This window comes from Malania oleifera, chromosome 3 (assembly GCF_029873635.1).
Source record: "Malania oleifera isolate guangnan ecotype guangnan chromosome 3, ASM2987363v1, whole genome shotgun sequence".
In the NCBI taxonomy this organism is placed as follows: Eukaryota; Viridiplantae; Streptophyta; class Magnoliopsida; order Santalales; family Ximeniaceae; genus Malania; species Malania oleifera.
The window spans coordinates 16859113-16882190 of NC_080419.1; the positions used below are offsets into that span (position 1 = coordinate 16859113).

Below are 23078 nucleotides of genomic sequence, written 5' to 3' on the forward strand. Positions count from 1 at the left end.
CCTGGAAATGTTGTGGTAAGAATCTGTCTTTTGATGGCTCTACATTCAAACATGTTCACAAAACTGAAAAGAATATGTTCCATTAGTTGAACCTTAAGAACTTTTCCCAAATTTTATTTTTCTAGCCAAAAATAAACTATGTAATGTCTTGATTACTCTTGCATGTGTAAATCTCAAAGCAGTTACTTGCATTTTCTGTATTTTCTAGAGAGGAGTAGGTCAAAATGGCACAGATTTTGGCACCCTCTGCGCAATGGCAAATGAAAGTCACAAAGAACTCCACCAATTTGAATTTCCTTGAGACAAAGATGTGGGGCTCTGTACTGTTGAAGCATAACAAAAATGGAACAGCTAAAAAGCTCCATTAATTTTAGAGTGTTTGCTCTCAAGTCTGACAACAACACCGTTAATAGGGTGGAAGATCTGTTGAGAATTTCACTTGTGAGTTTGTCCCACATTGGAAAATTAGAGTGGATGATAGGTGCTTATATACATGGTTAGACCCAAGATCCAATAAGCTTAAGCTTTTGGGTCAAGTTGGTGTTCACCCATGTGTATCAAGCCCACCAATAGGTTCCTAAATCCCTAACAAGTGGTATCAGAAATGACGGTTCATAACTTTGGATGAGCGATATCGTAAAATTCGAGACGGGAAGCTAATTCTCCTGACGTGCTAACAGTTGGAGAACCAAGTATGTGGCCAAGGCCAATAAAAATCATCTAGGCTGGAGATGGATCTGAATAGGGTCAAGACGTGGGGGGTAGGATTGGTTCAGAGGCACGTGGAATTCCAATCTGAGACACGTAAGGCACCAGTGGTAAGATCCACTTGGGCAACTGTTGGAGAATTGAGTTTACTCTCATAAAGGAGATGGTTTCCGTTCAGGGGGGAGCAGTTGGAACTCACAAGTGAGGGGGAGATAATTGAGAATTCCACTTGTGAGTTTGTCCTACATTAAAAAATTAGAGTGGATGATAGGTGCTTATATACGTGATTGAACTCAAGATCCAATAGGTTTAAGCTTTTGGGTCAAGTTGGTGTTCACCCATGTGTATCAAGCCCACCCATAGGCTCCTACATACCTAACAAGATCTGCTGAATTTGGACCTCACTCCTTACACCGATAAAATCATTGTGGAGTACATTTGGTACATTTCTCTGCTTATTTGTCTTCACAATGTTTGAATAACGCTTTGTAATCGGGAAAATTAAAGGCCATGTAAAAATGGATGCACGGAAAAGATAAAATTTTGTTGTAGTTCTACAGTTAGGTAAAACTACTAGTTTAATGGCTTGGCATGCCTTATTTATGGGTGACAACAGCTTAACATAAAGCATATCAATGATTTCATTTTGAAATAGGATAGGAGGGTCTGCGATTGACCTGCGCAGCAAGTCAAAGGTATCATAATGTTGACTTCATCTTTAAGAAAGAGATTGTCCTAATTCTTGTCGCAATTTTTTTCTTTCTCATGCATTTTTTCTTTTCCATTTTTCTATTTTTTTTGGACAATATCAGAGCCTGTTAAACACCCATCCGAGCTACCAAAGTGGAACTATGATGGGCCGAGTACTGGACAAGCACCAGGGGAAAATAGTGAAGTAATTCTATGGTAAGATGTCGTAGAAAATAATATTTTATCATATATTTATATATTTTTTTCCCATGTCGTGAGTTTGATGGACTTTGAGTTTGAAACTTTTTCTCAAGCCCTCGAGCAATTTTTAAGGACCCTTTTTGCGGTGGCAACAATATCTTGGTGATGTTAGGACCCTGTAAGCAACCAGAAAAATTAGGAACACTAGAAATTTACGTGGTTCGGTCAAGATCGACCTACGTCCATGGAGCACACCACAATTCACTAAAAATTCGTCGGAAAGAAATACAACTCTCTTCTTCCTCTCACTCTCTTCCTCACACTCTCTTCTTCCTCTCTTTTCTTCTCTGTATATTCTCTGTGCATCTTTCAACTCTCCACAGTTCCTCTATTTATAGGGCTTGGAATCAATTACAATTAAATACAATAAATCAAAAAGAGAAGTTTCATCCATTTAAATTAAATGGTGGATAACAACTCCAGCTTGCAACGCGTCTCCAGCTTCTCACGCGTCTCCAGCTCAGCGTCTCCTGGCTCCAGTACAACAATCTCCCACTTGGAGACGGAGACGCCTCCTCAACCAGTATCATGAATAAATGATGTGCTCAAAATATGTCTTCAAGCATGAAGACCAATTGAAACTGAATACAACTTCAGCTTTTCTGTAATCACCACCTTAGTTAACATATCTGTCGGATTTCTGCTTCCTTGGATTTTTTCAAGTGTCAACACGCCGTCCTCTATTAGAGATATGACAAAGTGATAACGTAATCCAATATGTTTAGTTCTGGAATGAAATGCGGAGTTCTTTGCCAGATGTATCGCACTCTAACTGTTACTGTACAAAACATTCCTCTCCTGCTTTAATCCAAGCTCCGTTAACAAACCCTGAAGCCAAATCATCTCTTTACGGGCTTCTGTCACTGCTACGTACTCAGCTTCTATGGTGGATAAAATAACAATCTTTTGTATTTGTGACATCCAACTAACAACTGTTGTGCCAAAAGTGAATATATACCCGGTGGTGCTTTTGCGATGATCAATTTCACTTGCAAAATCAGCATATAAAAATCCTTGGGTTTTCAAATTGCTTTTTCCGAAACATAGACACTTATCAATAGTGCCACGTAGATATCTCAAAAGCCACTTCACTGCTTCCCAGTGTGTCTTCCTTGGTTTTGACATATACCTGCTGACAACTCCCACTGCTTGGCCAATATCTGGTCTGGTACCAACCATAGCATACATTAGACTTCCAACGGCTGAGGCATATGGTACCTTAGCCATGAAGTCTTTTTCTTCATCTGTCTGGGGAGACTGATCCTTAGAGAGACGGAAGTGACCCGCCAATGGTGTATTTACAGTCTTGGCGTTGCTCATGTTGAACCTCTGTAAAATACGGCTGATGTACTCTAACTGAGATAACTGCAACGTTCCTTGTTGCTTATCTCTAGAGATCCGCACCTCAAGAATCTGCTTTGCAGGACCCAAGTCTTTCATATCAAATTCCTTTAACAATTGCTACTTTAATTTTCTGATCTCTTCTATATCTGATCCTGCGACTAGCATATCATCAACATATAATAGCAGAATAATATAGCTAGCACGATACCTTTCGAAGTAGCAACAGTGATCAGCATTACACTTCTAAAAATTGTTCCTATGCATACAGCTGTCAAATTTCTTGTACCACTGTCTAGGAGCTTGTTTGAGACCATACAAACTCTTCTTCAATTTGCATACAAGATTCTTTTTACCTTTTACTGAGAAACCTTCTGACTGTTGCATATAAATTTCCTCATCAAGATCATCGTGAAGAAAGAAATGCCGTCTTCGCGTCCAACTGCTCAAGATGTAAACCCTCTAAGGCAATAATACTCAAAATAGATCTGATGGTCGTAAGCTTGACAACTGGTGCAAAAATATCAGTGTAGTCAATTCCTTCCTTCTGTTCAAAACCTTTGACTACTAACCGAGCTTTATACCTCCTGGATCCATCATGCTCTTCTTTGATCCTATATACCTATTTGTTGTGAAGAGCCTTCTTACCATTGGACAACTTAGCTAGTTCCCATGTTTTGTTAGAGTTAAGAGACTTCATCTCATCTTTCATTGCAAGCTCCCACTTGCTCGAATCTCCTGCCTGATATGCTTCAACATAGCATTCAGCTTCTTCTCCATTTGTAAGAAGTAAATGGTTCACATACCTTCTGTTTGGTACATGTTGCCGAGAAGATCTCCTAAGCTCTAATGCTGGAGTAGGAGGTGGTGGTGCAACAAACTGCTCCACATGTTCCTTTGCCCGAGGATTCTCGGTATTCTGCTGAAGATTCTCGGTGTTCTGCTGACGTGTCCTTACACCTTCTAAAACATCATCCACATCTACAAAGATTGTTTCAAACTCTGTAGATTTTGTTGTGTGTCTATCTTTGTACATCACCTTTTCATCAATAATCACATCTCTGCTTCTGATCACCTTTTTGTTTTCATCATCCCAAATGCGATTCCCATATTCATCTCCACCATAACAGATGAAAGTGCATTTTCAGGATTTCGGATCCAGCTTATTCCTGACAATCATTGATATGTACATATGCAACACAACCAAAAACTTTCAAATGTGAAAGTCTTACTTCTTTATTACTCCATACTTCTTCTGGTAGACTATAGTCCAATGGTACTGATGGACTCCTGTTAATCAAATAAACTGCTGTGTTGACTACTTCTGCCCAAAACATCTTTGGCAAGCTTGATTGCATACGCATGCTTCTGGATTTTTCTGTCAACGTTCTGTTCATCCGCTTGGCTACACCGTTGTGTTGAGGCGTACCTGGTACAGTTCTTTCCATTCTGATACCATGCTCATAGTAGAATTTCTTGAGCTTGGTGTCAACATACTCACCACCGTTATCTGTTCTCAGCTTCTTGATTTTCAAACCAGTTTCGTTTTCTATCATTGCTTTTCAAATTTTAAAAGCATCAAAAACATCAGATTTATACTTTAGGAAGTAAACACATACCTTTTGTGAATGATCGTCGATAAATGTGATGAAGAAATGCTTCCCACCTGTGGATGAAATGGTTGTTGGTCCCCATACATCTGAATGGATTAGCTCAAGTCTCTCTTCCTTTGGGGTACTGATGTTTGTCTGGAAACTGACTCTCTTCTGTTTCCCAAATATGCAATCCTCGCATGTGTCGATCTTCACCAATTGTAAATCATCATTTGAGTGCATCACTCTGAGTCCCTTCTCACTCATGTGTCCAAGTCATTGATGTCATAAGGTTCTATCATCATTTCTTGTAGCAACTGTAATAAACATGCATGCATTAGGAGTTACATAAAGAGTACCACTTTTCTTACCTCGAGTAATTGTCAATGCACCCTTCGAAATCTTCCATTCATCACCAATTAAAGATGTGTTATATCCTTCATCTTCCAATTGACCGACTGAGATCAAATTCTTCTTCAGGTCTGGAATATACCTGACATCTCTCAATTTCCATACTGACCCATTCATTTTGATCTTCACTATCCCCTTACAAGCAATGTCGCAAGGTTGATCATTGCCAAGATATACTTTACCGAAATTACATGATGTATACTCCTCTAAGCAATCTCTGCTGCAAGTGGCATTGAATGAAGCTATAGAGTCTAACACCCAAGACTCCTTTTTGTTCTCCAAAGAGCAGATAAAAAAATCATCATTTTCTGAAACAACATTGACTTCTGTCTTTGCCCTCGTCTCGTATTCTTTCTTCAGACTTCTGCACTGGTTCTTGTAATGACCAGTTTTTCCACAATTCCAGCACTCAATAATTTTTGTGCTTTGGGAACCTGTGTCCTGAGAACCTCTGGGATTTCTGGATTTAGACCGCCTAGGCCTAGATCTGTTGCGGTTGTTTGATCGTCCATGCCTATTTCCTCTGCCTCGACTTTTCATGTTCAAGGCTGAACTCGAAGTGAAGCCATGGTTTGACTGCATTCTGATTTCCTTCGTCAAAATCATGCTGACGACCTCATCGTATACAAGCTTTGATTTCCCTGCGGAGCTACTGATTGCAGTAACAACACCATTCCAACTTTCAGGCAACTGACTGAGAATCAGTAGGGCACGAATCTCATTATCAAATGTTATCCCGATTGAGGCAAGTTGATTCGACAACTCGTTGAAATTATTCAAATGCCTACTAAAACTTTCACCTGTAGACATGCTCATAGTAAATAATATTTTCATAAGATGTACCTTGTTAGCGGCTGACGGCTGTTCGTACATATTAGAAAACGCATCCATCAGAGACTTGGTGGATGATATATGCTTAATATTGAATGCCACAGACTTTGACAATGTCATTTTGATGGCTCTGAGAGCTTTTCGATCAAACAATTCCCACTCGTCCTTGTTCATAGATGTTGGCTTACCCTTCAATGGTAAATGCAACTCCTTCCCAAACAAATAATCTTCTATCTGCATTTTCCAGAAACCGAAATTGTTGCCATTGAACATTTCGATTTTTGAGCTCTTTTCGTTCGACATCTCAATTTTCTGATCTATAGATGGAATTAACTCAAATGGATAGCACGATTGGATCCAGAACGGTCGAAAACCTTAGAAATGGTTCAAGTCGTTCGAAAAACGGACCCAAAATGACTCCGAAAAGCTCGGTCAAATATCATGTCAAACCTGGTCAAACTTGGTCAACTATGCTGACGTGGCACTGGGCCTACTGATGTGGCAGATGACGTGTCACTACGGCCCACCTGATGATGATGCAGTGTTGATGTGGCACTGGGACCCATTTGCTGTCGTGGCACTGGTGCTGATGTGGCAGGCAATGTGGCGGCTGACTCAGCACCGCTGACATGTTCGGGTCTAGAGCAGCGGGGTCGGATACAGATCTGGGTCGGATTTCTGAGTTGGGCTGAGACGGTCTAGGCGAGGAAGACGTGTGCCGCGCATGGGGCGCGTGGGCGGCAGGTCACCGGCGCATGATGAGGCGTTCGGCTCCGGCGAAGCGCGTGTTGACGCGTATGCCTCCGTCTGAGCTCCTTTCGAGCTCCGGTTTGCACTGTTGGCTTCGTCTCGGTGAGGTGAAGGTGATGGTGGCCTCAAAATTTAAGCCACTAAACAGAGCTCTGATTTCGGTGAATGCTCCGATCTGGCCTTTCTGCTCCAACCGGGTTCTGATACCACTTGTTAGGACCCTGTGAGCAACTAGAAAAATTAGGAACACCAGAAATTTACGTGGTTTAGTCAAGATCGACCCACGTCCATGGAGCACACCACAATTCACTAAAAATTCGCCGGAAAGAAATACAACTCTCTTCTTCCTCTCACTCTCTTCCTCACACTCTATTCTTCCTCTCTTTTCTTCTTTATATCTTCTCTGTGCATCTTTCAACTCTCCACAGCTCCTCTATTTATAGGGCTTGGAATCAATTACAATTAAATACAATAAATCAAAAAGAGAAGTTTCATCCATTTAAATTAAATGGTGGATAACAGCTCCAGTTTGCAATGCGTCTCCAGCTCCTCACGCGTCTCCACCTCAGCGTCTCTTGGCTCCAGCACAATAGGTGAGTCTTTGGATGTTGGCTTGGTCTCTTGCAGGTCTGATGACAAGTTTGATAAGGTTATTGCTGCAGGGTCCTCTGAAGCAGTTGAGGTTAATCCTGCTACTTCCATGCAAGGGGGTGGGGAGAGAATCTAAATTGTGTAGGGAAAAAGGTAATGCTTCCCTTTCTGTTATGGATGAAGCTGAAAAGTTCAAAGATAAAGGAAAAAGCCCTCTTGTGCCATTGATTGGCAATTCCCATGGGAATGTAATGGTGCAGGATAAAGGGTTTCAGCCAGTGAGAAGGAAGAAAAGGAATAAGGGGTATAGGCCTCCTTGAGCTCATTTGATCTTGCGTTCCCTTTGGTTTTTGGGGTTTCCTAGATTTGATTGTACTTGTATCTAGGTTTTCCTAGTTTTGTTGCTACTTGATTCTAAGCTTTGTGCCCTGGGTATGCTTAGGTTTGATTGTAATTGTTTCTAGGTTCTACCTAGTTTTGATGTTGTTTGTTTTAGATTGGGAGCTTTGGCTTCCCTTCTCGATGTATGTTTCGGATTTATTTGTACGTATTCCTTTGATCAATATAATTTACCCTTTACTGGTCAAAAAAAAAAAAAAAAAACAATATCTTGATGAGTGTATATGAACCAAATAACTAGTGATTTGTGGATATTATGGTATCTGAATTACATTACAACTTTTGATTAAATAAATTCTGACTAAAATTTAAAGTATACAAAACAAAAAAAGTTAAGAATATAGTCAATGTTTTCTTTTATCTTGAAATTACATCTTTGCAATTTACGAAGGTAATATGTGATTCGTACACACCGGCAGGTGAGCCCATCCCTACAAACAAACGCCACAGGGCTGTTGAGATTTTCAGTAACAAGAAGGTAGCAGATGAGCAGCCATGGTAAGTTTCTATTGATAAGCTTCATTCTTACATTAGTTTTTAATATTTGTAGGCTCATATTGGCTTATTTAAGAAAAAAGAGTGCAAAAGGAATAATTATTTTTTGGTTTTGGTATCTGTTAGAATACCACTTTACCTTAAAGCTTGGACTGTTAGATTGTAGGTCAACAATGTATATCAAGCTTTAACACTCCACCGCACATGCAGAGATAAACACATGATAAATAACAACAGTACTGGGAATACAATAATTTTTAAACACCACATAATAAATATGGGCAGCAAGACTAGAACATAGGACGTCCTGGCAAACCTGCTCTGATGCCATGTTAGAATACCACTTTACCTAAAAGCTTAAGCTGTTAGATTATATCAAGCTTTAACTATAACAACTACTCCTTTCCCTTTGCCTAGCAGTAAGGGTGTTACAGTGTGTTCAATTTCTGGAAACAGCCTCTCCAAATATGGAGTTGAGGCTGTGTAAATATGCCCTCTCCAGACCCCTGATGCGGTGCAGGAGCCTTGTGCAGTGGGTGTTGCATGAGCGTTGCTCCTTTTGCACTACATAAAAATTAGTTCTACTCATCTAATAATCACATCAGCTTGTAAATACCTGTGCAGTAGTACATTCATTTTTTTGGAATAAAAAAATAATCAGAATCATACGTTTATTACATAAATCTAGCTGCTAATGTATTGCGACTATTTCAAAATTAGGTTTGGGATAGAGCAAGAGTACACTCTGCTTCAGCCAAATGTGAAATGGCCTTTGGATTGGCCCATTGGAGGCTATCCAGGTCCTCAGGTAAATTTTCACACTATAAAATAGTTTTACTGCTTTCTAATTGTCTGATTACATAGAAGATGCAGTCATCATTTCCTTAAATAATGAGAAAGTAAAAAGTTATTAATGTGATAAGATTATGCAAGGAGTTCTTTTGCATGTTTTGATTCATTTTTATTTTAGGGTCCTTATTACTGTGGCGCTGGGGCAGATAAGTCATTTGGTCGTGACATATCAGATGCTCATTACAAGGCATGCTTATATGCTGGAATCAACATTAGTGGCACCAATGGGGAGGTTATGCCTGGCCAGGTGTTTTATCCTCCCCTTCCTCTTTCTCATATTTTATATAAATTTTAGTAATATAATTACAAAATTATTTACTTTAGCACTGTTAATTTCATTTTCATTTTTTCAGTGGGAGTATCAAGTGGGTCCTAGTGTGGGGATTGATGCTGGAGATCACGTTTGGTGTTCTAGATACATTCTCGAGGTAATTTTCTTCCATTATGGGTACACCTTCATCGAGAAAGAGCCATAAAGGCCCAGAAAAATATGCTGCACCTTGCCATTTGTAGCTTTCAACAAATATCTAACTTGCTCTGAAAACTGTTGCATGTGAAAACCAATAGTCAAGTAAAATGCACCCATTGGGTTGTCATCCAACAGCATACTGCATGAACTTCTGTGTATTGGGTTTCGTATTCAATCCCTGGATACTTCTTTAATGAAGAAAATCTAGCATGTGTGCATCCACCTCCTTAACTGATCAAGTAAACAAAAGATTTTGAGTAGAACATGAAATTGCAACTTACATAGGAAGATGTCTATCCTTGTAGTTGCTTTGGAAAGCACCATATAAACAAGCAACTGTCTATTTTGTTGCAAATGTTTCTTATCGCCTGCAGCCACTTCCACAGACATTTTTGTTTATTTCTCCTGGTGTATTGTTATACATAATATAACTGACTGTACTTTTCTCCTTTCTTCTACAGAGAATTACTGAACAAGCTGGTGTTGTTCTCTCTCTTGATCCAAAGCCAATAGAGGTAATTCCAATTTCCAATTCCCTTCAGACTTAGTAATTTCTTCATGGTATTAACAGCTACGTCAAACTTAACTTTTTTCCTTGAGTGAACAGGGTGATTGGAATGGTGCAGGATGACACACCAATTATAGGTATTTTTATTTATTTATTTTCTTGTGAATTGTGATAATCAATGACTCATATGGTGAAAAGTCAAACAAGTCAAATAGAAGGGTTGTAATACTTGACATTAACTTGTAGTAAGTTGTCCTTTAACCATTCTTTTTCAGTGCAAAGAGCATGCGAGAAGAAGGTGGTTATGAAGTCATAAAGAAGGCAATATTGAATCTATCACTTCGCCACAAAGACCATATCAGTGCTTATGGAGAGGGAAATGAAAGAAGGTTAGCAGGAAAGCATGAAACAGCCAACATCGACACATTTACTTGGGTATGAATAAGAAAATATCCCCCAATTCTCATAACCCAATAATGATGATGAATGATAATTATAGAAGCAAGAAAATTCGTCATCCCCTCCCCCCCCCCCCCCCCCCCCCCGAGTGGTTAATCGGGGATGTTCAGCACGCGTTGGACGTGAAACTAAAAAGCAGGGAAAAGGTACCAACACCACAACTATATTCTGCTTGAAGACTTTGTTTAGCAGCTAAAAAATAAAATAAAATAAAATAAAATTTTATGCATATCTATGTTGTGTACAAAATTCTCTACACACTGATAAGTGGAATTAATGCCTAGTGATTTACTGAAGTTGGAAGATAGTAAATTTTTTTTGGGCAAAAGATGCTAACTTCCCTTGAAGTTTGACAAAAAGATAATGACCTCTCTTAAGATTTCAAAAATTCCAAGGACCTCCCATGAGGTTTCAGAAATCCCAGGACCTCCCTTGAAGTTTGTCAAAAAGACACAAACCTTCCCTTGTATTTTGCAAAAAGACAAGTTTTTTTAGGGGATGTCTGTGTCTTTTTGGTGAACCTTAGGGGAGGTCTGTGGCATTTTTAAAATCTCAGGGGAGGTTTGTGTCATTTTTGACAAACCTCATGGGAGGTCCTTGAGATTTTGAAACCTTAGAAAATGCCTCTGTCTTTTTGCTAAAACTCAGGGGAGGTGAGTATCTTTTTCCTTTTTTTTTATTTGGTAGAAAAAGCAAGTACATAGAGCACTACTTATTGGAAGAAAAAAATTGACAACTTGTTGGAATTTGGTGCAATCCCAAGAGGGGAGGGTGAATTGGATTTTTAAAGTTTTTCTCTCCTAAGTCAAATAGCCAGCAGCAGTATTTCACAAATCTAGGGCCAATCTAGAGCATATATAAAATAAACTGATAAATACAACTAGATTGAATTTGCACAAGTAATTAACCAAACATGCACAGAATAGTAAAGTAAGTAAAGTAGAGATAACACCAGATATGTTATCGAGGTTCGGCAAATGTGTCTACGTCCCAGCCTCGGTTCGCAAGCCCGAGGATTCCAGTACGGCTCACTTAACGGGTGGAGCGGCACCGATTACAATCAGGTCAAATTACCAGGGCTGACCTCAACCTTTACAAACTCTCCTTACGAGGCGGAGAATACCCACCTCAGGCCAGACCTGGAATACAACAGATAATCAATACAAATTTCATGTACAAAATATGTGCTTCTCCAACAAGTAGATTTGTACCTGTGTAATCAATGTACAACAAACAGATAAGAACTATAAGTTCGGTGCAAATATGTGAAATAACACTCAAGGTAAGGTCAATAATCAATCAAGTTTGAGAGTGTATTATCAATCTATCTTTGAAACATTATATAAATATATATCAACCACAAATAGGGTTTCAAAGATTTCCAAGGATATAATCAAAATATCTCAAAATGATTTTCACAAGTTTAAGCACAGGAGATATTTCAAAGCAAGTTGTTAAAAAGTTTTCTACAAAATACAAGACAAGCCTAGGAGTCTTGCAATAAAAAGTGTAAAGACTCACAAGTTAATAAAAAGTTTTCCCCACAAAATGAATATTGATTAACTCAAGGGGGAAAGCTTTTGGACTAAACTCTCAATAAAAAAATCAACAAGCAATTTGCAAGTATGAGAGTTTGAGCAATAGTAGGACGTGTAGGATCACTTAGAATACTCTCACTCAAAAATATTTTGCAATAGAACGAGCAAGGGAAGAGTATATGGCTTATATGTGAAGAAATCGCTCTCAAAATTTCAGAGGAAATTTTTCTTAATCAATTTTCTAATTGGTTATTAATCTTTACAAATGAACGCATATTTATAGCTTCACCCAAAAAAATAACCGTTGGGATATAGAGGAGATTATTAAATTTGTTCTAAAATGTTTTAACTTTAATTAACCCGAGTTATTGCGGTTAAAAATATGGCAATCGTAGAGTTTCGGTCGCCCGCACCACAAGGTCAGTCGCCCGAACACTCACAACTGGAAAAATTGAATTTTCAACTTCGGGTGCTCGAGAACAAGTTCGAGTGGCTGAACCAAGGCGATTTTCCAAACGCTCGTGGTTCGGTCGCCCGGTTATTAGTTCGGTCTGCCAAACTTCTCATTTCGGTCACTCGGGATGTGTTTAAACGTAAGATTCAGGCGTTTGGGGAAGGTGAAAAAATCAGCATTCATGGTTCCGTCGACCGTGAACAGTGTGCGTTCATTTTAGTTCGGTTGTCTGGGCCAAGTCAACTATTTTGACTTTTCACCCCCTCGGTTGACCGAGGCGTTTTCAATGCACAAGGTTCGGTCACCTGAAGTCCTTTCAAACTTAACAACTAGGTCCTATTTTTAAGTATGGTTTTCTCCTGTTTGCATAATTATAATCTGTAAGATTGAGGGAATTTATCAAAGTGATGTGTAGGGACCTATGGTCAGTCTACGGCCTAGGCTTTTTAATTTAGCCTAAAAACCTGGCGTCGGTCATCCGAAGGTCGGCCAAAGTCTTTTCTATGGTCATTGATTTCCCTATGGTCATTTGAGCTTATAGTCCTACCATGCATGTCATGCATTAATTATTACAGACCAAGGATTATTACAGACTCAAAAAAAATATAACACAATACAATACAACTTGAAAGAAAAGTGAAAGAACTTCATGCTCTGCTCCTTTACTATAGCATGGATAGTGCCAAAATATGTGCTCGTTTAAGTGCTTCTCGGCTTCCATTTCTCATTTGTCATCCATGTTTAGAAAAGTAAACCTATTCATACACTTAGCACACAGATGAGATACTATGGTTTGTCATAATCAAAATAGGCGACGGACTCAAAAAGTCAACACAGCTCTAGAAATTCTTTTGCCTGCATTGAAATAAGTCTAGTAATGCCCAGGAGGGAGGAAAATAACTTCTTTTTGTTTATTGGTTTGCTGAAGAGGCTCATAGACACTCAAAAGAGTGGTGATGAACATGGTGGTTCTTTGGCCTTTCAAGCATAGTGCCTGTAACTTTTGTCTTGTTTATGGGCTACAAATCATTTTTACACCTAATCCTGTGAGTCAATCTGAATAATTCTGAACGATCTTTAAATGCGATGAATCTTTTTCCTTCTTCATGATACATAGTGCTTTTCCCCAACCTGTTTTGAGTTCTTTCACTACATTATAATTTTTTTCTTTGAGCTTTGAACCTTTACTCTGAATTTTCTATGTAACATCATCTCAATAATTTTTTAAATCTGAGTTATAATCTGATAGACTGATACTGAATTCAACCTATGAATTTGTCACTGCACGACTTGCATTTATGCTCATGTCAATTATTATTATTATTTCCTTTGTAGGTTACTTAGAAGATCGGCGCCCTGCTTCGATCATGGACCCTTATGTTGTCACCTCTTTATTGGCGGAAACTACAGTATTGTGGGAGCCCACCCTTGAGGCCGAGGCTCTTGCTGCTCAGAAGCTGGCATTAAACGTTCAGGTCAATTTGTTGAAGGTTTTCTAGAGTTAGTTTGCTGGGGATAAGCTCAAGAGTCTGAGTCTGAAAACAACTACATGGAATCGGTCACATGTGAAGAAGCTTGTGCCCTTGTTTTATAGACTGTTCAGAGAAAATCCCCTGTAAAAAAAGGTCTCTATTCAATTAGTTCTCCATGATTAAACTTGAGACATATTTCCTTGTATGCCAGACATTCTGGGGATTAAAACTTGTCATGAATGTTTGTATTAGCGATTTTTTTTCTTGTTTTACCCTCTTTGTACAACAGCAGGGTCCCTGTACAAGTGCCTTTAATTAGTTGGTGCCCAACCAGGCATATAAAATCAGTCATTTATTTTCATGTTTGCTGATAATCTTCAAGTCTTTTCTTATGCTTGGTTTTGTTGCCAACATGACAGAAACTACGTTGGAATTTTTACCATTCAGGTTTCAAATTTTATTTTCTTTTCATTGACCTTTTCGCTACCTTGGTGGGCATGACTGTATCAAGGAAAATGTGGAAGTGATCCCACATGTTTTAATTGTTTACTCAAAAATAAAAGTAAAACCATGAAGTGTTTAAGAAATATTTTGTCGTCAAAACTAAAACTTTCTGCATCTGTGCTGTACAAACAAGTGCTCTTTTAAAAGAAAAAAAAAAGTTACATGCAGTTAATGTCTGCCGAAGTTATTGAAACTAGTGGCAGTAGTTATCTGGCAAGCATATGCTCAAGACAGGCCGGTTAACAGAGGAGCTCTTGATTTCCCAAAATGGATTCTTTGTCCAAGCCAAAAGAATGCTCCAACTCAAAAGGGATTCTTTGCCCTTCTGTGAGGCAAAACCAAGGGGTAAGGAATTTATTAATTTTTCCAATTAGTTTAAGACAATTTTTTATTATTAAAGTGAGAGAACATACAAATAATGTATACACCTATTTTTATTTAATATTATGTGCAGAAAAAAATATATAATTATATACTACTTGCTTATATAACTATTTCTCACCTGAGCTGAGGAAGGTGGTCTCCAGATTGAGCTTTTGTTTCTGACTCCAACTTCAAAAGCCATGGCTTCTGGGGCAGCCAAATCTGTAGCACTTATCCTCTTAGTTGTCAATGTTCTGCTGTATTTTATAGCAATCTCATTCTCTGCTTGGGCCATCAATCATGGCATCAAACGAGCTCGAGAAACTGGTAATTTATGTATAAAGTTATTAACACACACACACACACATGCATATATGCATTTATGATACAGTATTATATAGAGAGAAATTCATGTTTATGAGGGCAGTAACTTGCTTTCTGTGTTTTCCTCGAAACTGCATATGCATGGTGCAGCATCTGTTTTATCGGTACCTGCTCGCATATTTCCAATATACTTCCCAATGGGTAACATGGCGACTGGTTTCTTCATCATATTCTCACTCATCGCTGGGGTTGTTGGCTTCTCAACATCGTTTACTGGAATCCAGAATGTGATTAATGGGAATGCCAGCAACTTCCACTCAGCTGCTGCCTCTTCTCTTGCAGCTTGGGCACTCACTCTACTGGCCATGGGGTGAACAATTCTGCTCTTTCTACTCATTGATTCAATAATTTATGTGGCATAGTGGGTTAGCTCATTAGCTTTTCCCATCACTTCTTGTTCTCCAGATTGGCATGTAAGGAGATCAGTCTAGGCTGGACAGATTCCAACTTGGTAAGTTATGTTCTTACAACTTCAACCTGAAAAAGAAAGGGGATCTAGAGATCATTCACCTCTTTTGCTTGCTTTTTGGTTTTTGGGTGAAACAACAGCAGCATATTTCATAGGCGGGGAAACTGAATTTTGCTAATGCTTCATAACGTAAACATTGAATTGTAAGCAGAGGACTCTTGAGGTACTGATGATAATATTGGGCGGTACGCAGTTGTTGTGCACAAGCGCGATCCATGCTGGGGTCGAAGATATACGGGAGAGGGAACGCAGTAGCGGAAGATATTGACTAGCCAATCTGATCTGCCCCGCAAACTGCATGATGCATTTTTCTCAATCATAATTAAGAACTGTAAATCCAGCATCGGCAAACTCCGCTGAATTCCCTTGTTTCTATTGGTTTAGTTGTGATGTTTAGAAAGGCTTATTGGTTACATGGCCTATACCTTTGAATAAACGGTGGAATTTGTGATACCAAACACCCCCCATCCCACAAAAAGGCACACTAGTTCTTCATAAAACAACTTATTTAACTACCTTGTGTTTGAGAGTACGAATTTCAGATCGTAGCATTAGATTTGTGCATATGACACAAAACATATCATACAATTCAGTCTATATAAATTTAAATATATTCCCAAAGGCTACCTAAATATCATTAGGAAACTTACTCTGCTCGTGAAGTTTGCATCCAGACATGGGAGTGCAGGGTTAGGATTTTGGAAGCATTGAACAGTACAGTGCACAAAACCACCATAAACTTGGTTTGCTTGCAATCTTATCTCTAGTGCAGCTGACTTTCAATCATCCTTTTTTCTCCAATCGTCTTTTTTAAAATGTCCCAATCTATAAATTATCTTATAATTATAATATTTACGAATCATAGTCATATAAGTAATATAATAAACTATTTTTTCCATTTTAAAATTTAAAATAAATCTTTATAACTTCTCACTATATTTTTCATTCCATTATCTTAAATTACTCATCGTGTTCATGATATCATCGATATTCAAAAGAATATGGAAAGATTATTTAATTAAAATTAAAAATTAAATGATGAAATATATATATATATATATATATATATATATAGGCTCGAGTATTTTAATAATTTTTTAACTAGCCTCAAGTAATTTATGTTTTTTTTTTTTTGAAGCTTCTATAAAGGACATGCTTGTACAACGCCCCATCGATATTGACTCACACCACACCTAATTAGGACTGTGCAATCGGTTGATACAGTTAATTCGGTGAACTAATCAAATTTATGAAAAAATTTGGTTAATCATATCCATTAAGTGAACCGAACTAAACCAAAATTATGATGTCTTTCCTATATATATATATATATATATATATATATATGTAACTTATATATTAATGTTTACACATTTAGTTGGTTAATTTGGTTAACCAAAAAAAAAAAAACTTTTAAATTGAACCAATCACCAACTTCTGAAATTTTTTAAAAATAAAACCCACCAACCAAAATTAAAATTTCAATTGAACAGATTTAATCAAACTTTTGCAGTTCGGTTGGTGTGTTCGGGTTTCTCTTAATACTGCTTAGCACTACACCCAATCACCTCCAATCTATCAATCAAACAATTTTAATATTATATACATTAGGGCTGGGCATGGCTCGGCTTATCAAACCATACCTCTTGAATTGCTCATCGGACTAACATATCAGTTTGCTATAAAAATGTATATCAAAAGTGAATTTTTTAGAGGCTATTTGGTATTACAATAAAAAATTAGAGAAACAAAGGGCAAAAATCAGAAATAGAAACTAAAAATTAGAAACCAACAACTTGTTTGGTTTATATTTGTAAAATTAATATAAATTAAAAACTTAACTAAAAATTATTATCATCTTTAAATCAAATAATATTATAAAAATATGATTAAAACAATAAAATTACAATTAATACACATTAAGAATTTACTTTACAATAATTTACTTAATTGTTCCACTTTCAAAATTTACTTTACGATGAAAATTTTATTGGACATGACAATTGAAAAATAATAAAATTTTTTCATAATTAACTTTATTATTATTTTTTGAAATTTAGGCATGTTTTTCTTTTAATTATATTTAAATTCATATGATTATTTAATTTTTATTTTAATTTAAAAGTGTATAAAATGAATAATTTAATCCACAAAATTATTTTTAGACATTAAAATCTCTAGCAATAGGTTGCCAAAACAACTAAAAAACATAAAATCTAGTTTTCAGTTTTTTGACAAATAGATGAAAATCAATAACAAAAATAAAAATTTGACAATATAAACAAACCTATTCTTATAATCTGTTATTTTTTATTTTTTATTTTATTGTGAAAGAATATAAACAAAAAATGGAAAAGAACAACGATACCAACCAAACCCTGAGTTTTTGTTAACCAATATTAGGCTAAAATCAACTGTTGGATTATTATGAGTATTAAATACCCTTCTAAAGGGGATGAAACTAAAGGGGTTTGGTTTCCTGATAAATTAAAGCTATATTTAATTTGTTAGTAAAATGTCTAATTTTAATTATAACTGACAGAGGCCTCATGCTGTGCATAGGGTTAATTTTAATAATTTTTTAAAATTTAAAATTAAAATTAAATTATGAATCAAATTATCATGTGATAATATTTTAAATTATTTATAAAATTAGTGTACATGCGTATATAATTTGATTTTTTTGTCCATATATAAATAAGTATAGCATGGTAGACACCTCATATGATTATATGAAATTAAATAAATATAAGTAATTCAAAATTAAATAAAAAAAATTATATTGAATATCTTACAAATGCATCAAATATTTCAAAATTTAGCTAAGAAAAAAGAAATCATATAATCATGATTGTTTGACTCTCCATGTCTTTTTATAATATAACAATTCAATAATGTAAACATTGGCTATATGCATAAAACTTTTTTAATTTGATAAAAATCTAATTAAATAATAACAATTACACTTTATCTCTAGTTTAATATCAGTATTCATCTTCTTAATCAACATGTGCAATTAAGGAGTAAAACATATTCACGTGTTAAAAAAATGATTAGTATTTTAAAACCTCCCTATAAATTTATAATAACTTTTTTAATATCTAATAATGATTAAATTAACCTTTCTCCCGATTGAATTTATAGATTTATTTTAATCCATTTATGCTATTGGATGTCATTAGATATTATTATTTTTGACTTCCTAACAATTTCATACTTTTTTTTTTTCACTAAAAAAGGGCGGCACCTCCTTTTATTTATTGATATGCCCTCACTTTTGGTGGAGGAAAACTGTGGTTACAAGATAAGAAAAAAGGAGATTACAGATAATGAAATTAAAACCCTCCTAAAAATAGCACCAACAACCAACCAAACCAGGACAACAAATCCAAACAATGCTAACTAAGAAATAAATCTAAATAGGCCTAGATAAAATCACAAAAAAAAAAAAAAAAAAAAACTTTAAACAAATCAAAATCCACCAAACAAAACTCAAGAGTTGAATTAACGATGGATGGAAGTGAAACCCAACCTATCCATCCAAAGTATACCTTTCAAAAAACGTGGTAAGTGATGTTGTTTTTCGTAAACGATATTATTTTCCATTTTTCTTTCTTTAGTAAGAAAATCAGCCGCACTATTGCCTTCCCTATATTGATAAATCACCATGAAGTTCACTCCTTCTACCTCCGCCACGAGCTTCTTTCAAAAATCCCAAAAATACCACAAAGTATATCTACCTTTCCGAAACCAATCAACTACAATTTGCAAGTCATTTTCAATAATCACATTAAAATAATGAAGTCATTTGCACAAACGAATTTCTTCTCAAATTGCTTTTAATTCCACACTATTATTCGTACCATTGCCAAAATATCTTGAAAAAATCGTTTTCGCCATGCAACGACAGTCCTGAATAATTCCTCCATCTCTTGAATTACCTGGATTGTCCCTACAACTTCCATCATAATTAAGTTTTATCCACCCTGTTGGAGGTTTAACCTACGAAATAAATTTTCTAGGCCTAGCACAAACTCCCTAATACTTAATTTGAAATTCTTTCAAAATCGTAATGTCCGACTTCTTCAATTTTTGAAAAGAATTAGTGCTCTCAGCTATAGAACTAACCAACTATCGAACCCTTCTCCACATCTGATCCGCACTTTGATATACTCCTTCCATTCTCACTTTGCATCTTCGATTCCAGAGGTATCACATAATCAAACACGGAATCATACTGATTAAAATACCTTTAATAAATACTTTTTGAGCATAGTGGAACCAATTCGCAATTCTGTTTTTCTGGGGAAGGAACCGCTGGAAAGGAATCCCCAACACCACACTAGCCCGATGTCAAACCTCTGAAGCCACCTCGTCTAAAGAAAGAATATGATCAGTGTTTTCCTAACTTCTTTACACACAGCAATCACATGCTAAAGCCATTCCTTTGGCCTGAATTTTATCATCAATTGCCAAGCAACTGAACCTGACTTTCCATAAACACATTAAGATCCCTCTGGGCAATAAAGAATGCCAAAACCAATCATTCCACACAAAATTATCACTTCTACTCCTCACTACCTCCCATGCTGTTTTTGTAAAGAAATTACTATTAGGAACAAGCTTCTAGATGAATATATCCTGCCTACTTTTACTAGCTGACACATTATGCAAAATTTCCATTGTTTTATCAGCACAAACCAATTCCAATAATAATGTAAGAACCCGACCCGAGATAGGTGTATTAAATAAATAAGAAAAGAGAAGGAAAATTAAAAAGGTAAAAATCAGCAGGGCTCATCGACGAGACTTCTTTTCTCGTCGACGAAGTCTCTTGTGCAGATTGGCGAAAAAATTCAGTAGCTCGTCGACGAGGAGATATCAAGGGATTTTGAAAAATTTTGAAATCTCAGGCTCGTCGACGAGTCCACCTTGACGCCGACAAACTTCTTTCTGAGGCTCTTCGATGAGGATTCTATCTCGTCGACGAGGCTGGCCTGGTCAACTTGGTTATAAATATCTTTTGGCTTTGCTTAAGAGTTAAGAAACCAAAATTCTCTCTCTCTCTCTCTCTCTAGAACTCGAACACTCTCTCTCTCTCTCTAGAACTCGAACACTCTCTCTCTCTCTCTCTCTCTCTCTAAGATTTCAGGTTGTTCATTACTCGAATCAACGATCCGACGTTACCACGTGGATCAGGAGGGGAATCTCTACATTTATAGCGGATCGAAATTTCGTTTCAAGGATTTTTGGGTTTTAATCCAAAATCGAGGTAAGAGTCTGATTTCGTTTCCTGTTCGGTAGATCTGTAGTAGTAGTAGTGAATATATTGAAGTGTTGTTCTTCGATTTTTAGGTTTTGGGGGTCCTGTGTCGTTGTTTTGGACCGATTAAGTTTGTGTTTCAGTTTTCAGGAAAGGTAAGGGGATTCTATTTATATTAGTTATTTTTGAAATCTAAATCGGTAGAACTGTAGTTTATGATTCTACATATGTTTTGGCTAATTATTTGGGAAAATCTATCAAGTGAAAATACATGATTTTAGGGTTACAGTTCTGGAAAAATTGGGGGTTTCGGGTATTATCTCTGTTTCTGTTTGAAAACGTATGTTTGTATAAACTGTGGTATTGAGATGGTTGTACCTGTATTTGTAGTAAACTATATTCTCGAATTGAAGACGATATGATTTGTTGTATACCCAAATAAGTGTGGAATGAACTGTTGTATGTAAAATGTTTCAGGTTTTGTGAAACATACGTGACGGCTAATTACCGTAAACTGAGAGGTATAGGAACATGAGTTCCAAAATGTTTCAGGTTTTGTGAAATTGCCATGTCTCAGCTAAATACTATGGGTAAATGCCGCGTCTCGGCTAGATACCATGGGCAAGAATATTCAGCTTTATATATAAGGGTGTGAAATACCACTTGTATACTAGTTGGTCACTGATGAATGTTTTGACACAGTATTAGCAACAATATCGCTGTGGGGCTTCGGCTAATGCCAAGTTATCGGGTGCTTCATGTAATGCAGCTCGACTTAGGCTGAAGAGTGTGACGACACTGACCGTATGTTTGGCGAGATGTATACTGGAACTGCATTGTGAAAATACTAGAACTGTATTGTGTTATGTTTTATGTCGAAATAACACTTATGTGCCACACACTGATATAACCTGTTTCTTCCTTACTGAGAGGTGTATCACCCCGATTATACAAATATGTTTTAGGTCCTTCGAGTAGCCAAAACTAGCGTCCTAGCGTTCGGGAGCGTTGTTATTGGTTTGCCTCATATAATACTTGTGTAAGTACTAATTTTGTAACCGAGTTGTCTTTGTTGGGTTTTCTAGACACCTGGGGTATGTACTGTATTTTGGAGTGTAGACTCTGGTTATGTATAAACTCTAGTATGGTACGTTGTATGTATTAGAAAGAACATTTCCATTGCGTATGTAATGTGTATGTATGTGTATGTGAATGTGTATAGGGTATACATGTACCCAACGGGGTTGGACCCTTGGATTGTTTGGTATCATGGACGATTGTATGATACAGGGACATGTTAGGTTACTAATTCACACCCTAGGGCCCATTTTTAGGTTTGAGGCGTGACAAATAAATTAGAGTTCTAGTTGTTATTCAACTAGCAATCCTTAATACACAGCTTCTTATTCAAAGTATCCTCAGTGCTCACAGATAATGAGCCTGATGTCAACCACCTATCGAACCGAAAAGAAGAGTTCCCACCTCTCATCGAAATTTTAACATTATCCATAACTTCCAAATGGTGGTCATAATTGATCTCTAGAACCGAGAGTCATTTGGTCTCCCTTTCCTAATTAATAAATGATCCTTTCTACAATATTTAGCCCTGAAAAACTTACCCATAGATTGTTAGAAGTGAGCAATCTGAAGGCAAATTTCATGAGAAGAGATTTTTGAACTTCTTTAAGATCTCTCAAGCCCATACCCCCTTCCGAGGTAGATTACAAATTTTCCCCCAAGAGCGCCAATGAATCTTCTTTTTACCTTACATCTCTCTCCATAAAAAATTAGCAAGTAGATAGTTGATGTGAGAATATGTGACCTGCGAAACATTAATAACAGACATTAAATGTATAGGCATGCTAGACAACACATGTATTAATAAAATCAATCTTCCACCTTGCGAGAGTAACTTAGATTTCCACCCTACAATTTTCTTTCTAATCTTCTCCACAGGAGGCTCCAAGGTCCTAGAAGTCAATTTTCCAGAAACCAAAGGTACACCCAAATATGTAATTGGAAATTTACCTTCCATGAAACCTGTGATTCTCATTAAACCACATTTTCGTGTAGGAGTGATGTATTTCAAAAGGAATAACGCTGACTTTGTCTTACTGATTTTTTGACCCGACCACTTCTCATACATCTCCAGAGCGTAAACCAAATTTCTAATGGAACTCTTCCCACCATTTGCAAAAATAAGAATATCATCCGCATATAGCAAATGCGAAACCAAAGGGACCCCAATTGGATGATTAAATTGTCCAATACGAC

The 23078-nt window shown here is 36.8% G+C and overlaps 1 protein-coding gene and 1 pseudogene across 2 annotated transcripts; both read left to right on the forward strand.

Annotated features, from left to right (window-relative positions):
* Positions 1 to 224: 224 nt before the first annotated feature.
* LOC131150162 (glutamine synthetase leaf isozyme, chloroplastic-like) lies at positions 225 to 14192 on the forward strand (annotated as a pseudogene).
* Positions 14193 to 14818: 626 nt separating this feature from the next.
* On the forward strand, positions 14819 to 16073 carry LOC131150163 (membrane protein PM19L). Of its 2 annotated transcripts, none has more exons than XM_058100746.1 (4): positions 14819 to 15015; positions 15163 to 15382; positions 15478 to 15523; positions 15693 to 16073. In XM_058100746.1, the coding sequence occupies exons 1-4, from the start codon at positions 14889 to 14891 to the stop codon at positions 15807 to 15809; spliced, it is 510 nt and encodes a 169-aa protein (XP_057956729.1). In that variant the 5' UTR covers positions 14819 to 14888; the 3' UTR covers positions 15810 to 16073. The 2 variants fall into 2 exon arrangements, with proteins under 2 accessions (XP_057956729.1, XP_057956731.1); XM_058100748.1 differs by having other exon boundaries at positions 14838 to 15015; positions 15735 to 16073.
* The last annotated feature ends 7005 nt before the right edge of the window (positions 16074 to 23078 follow it).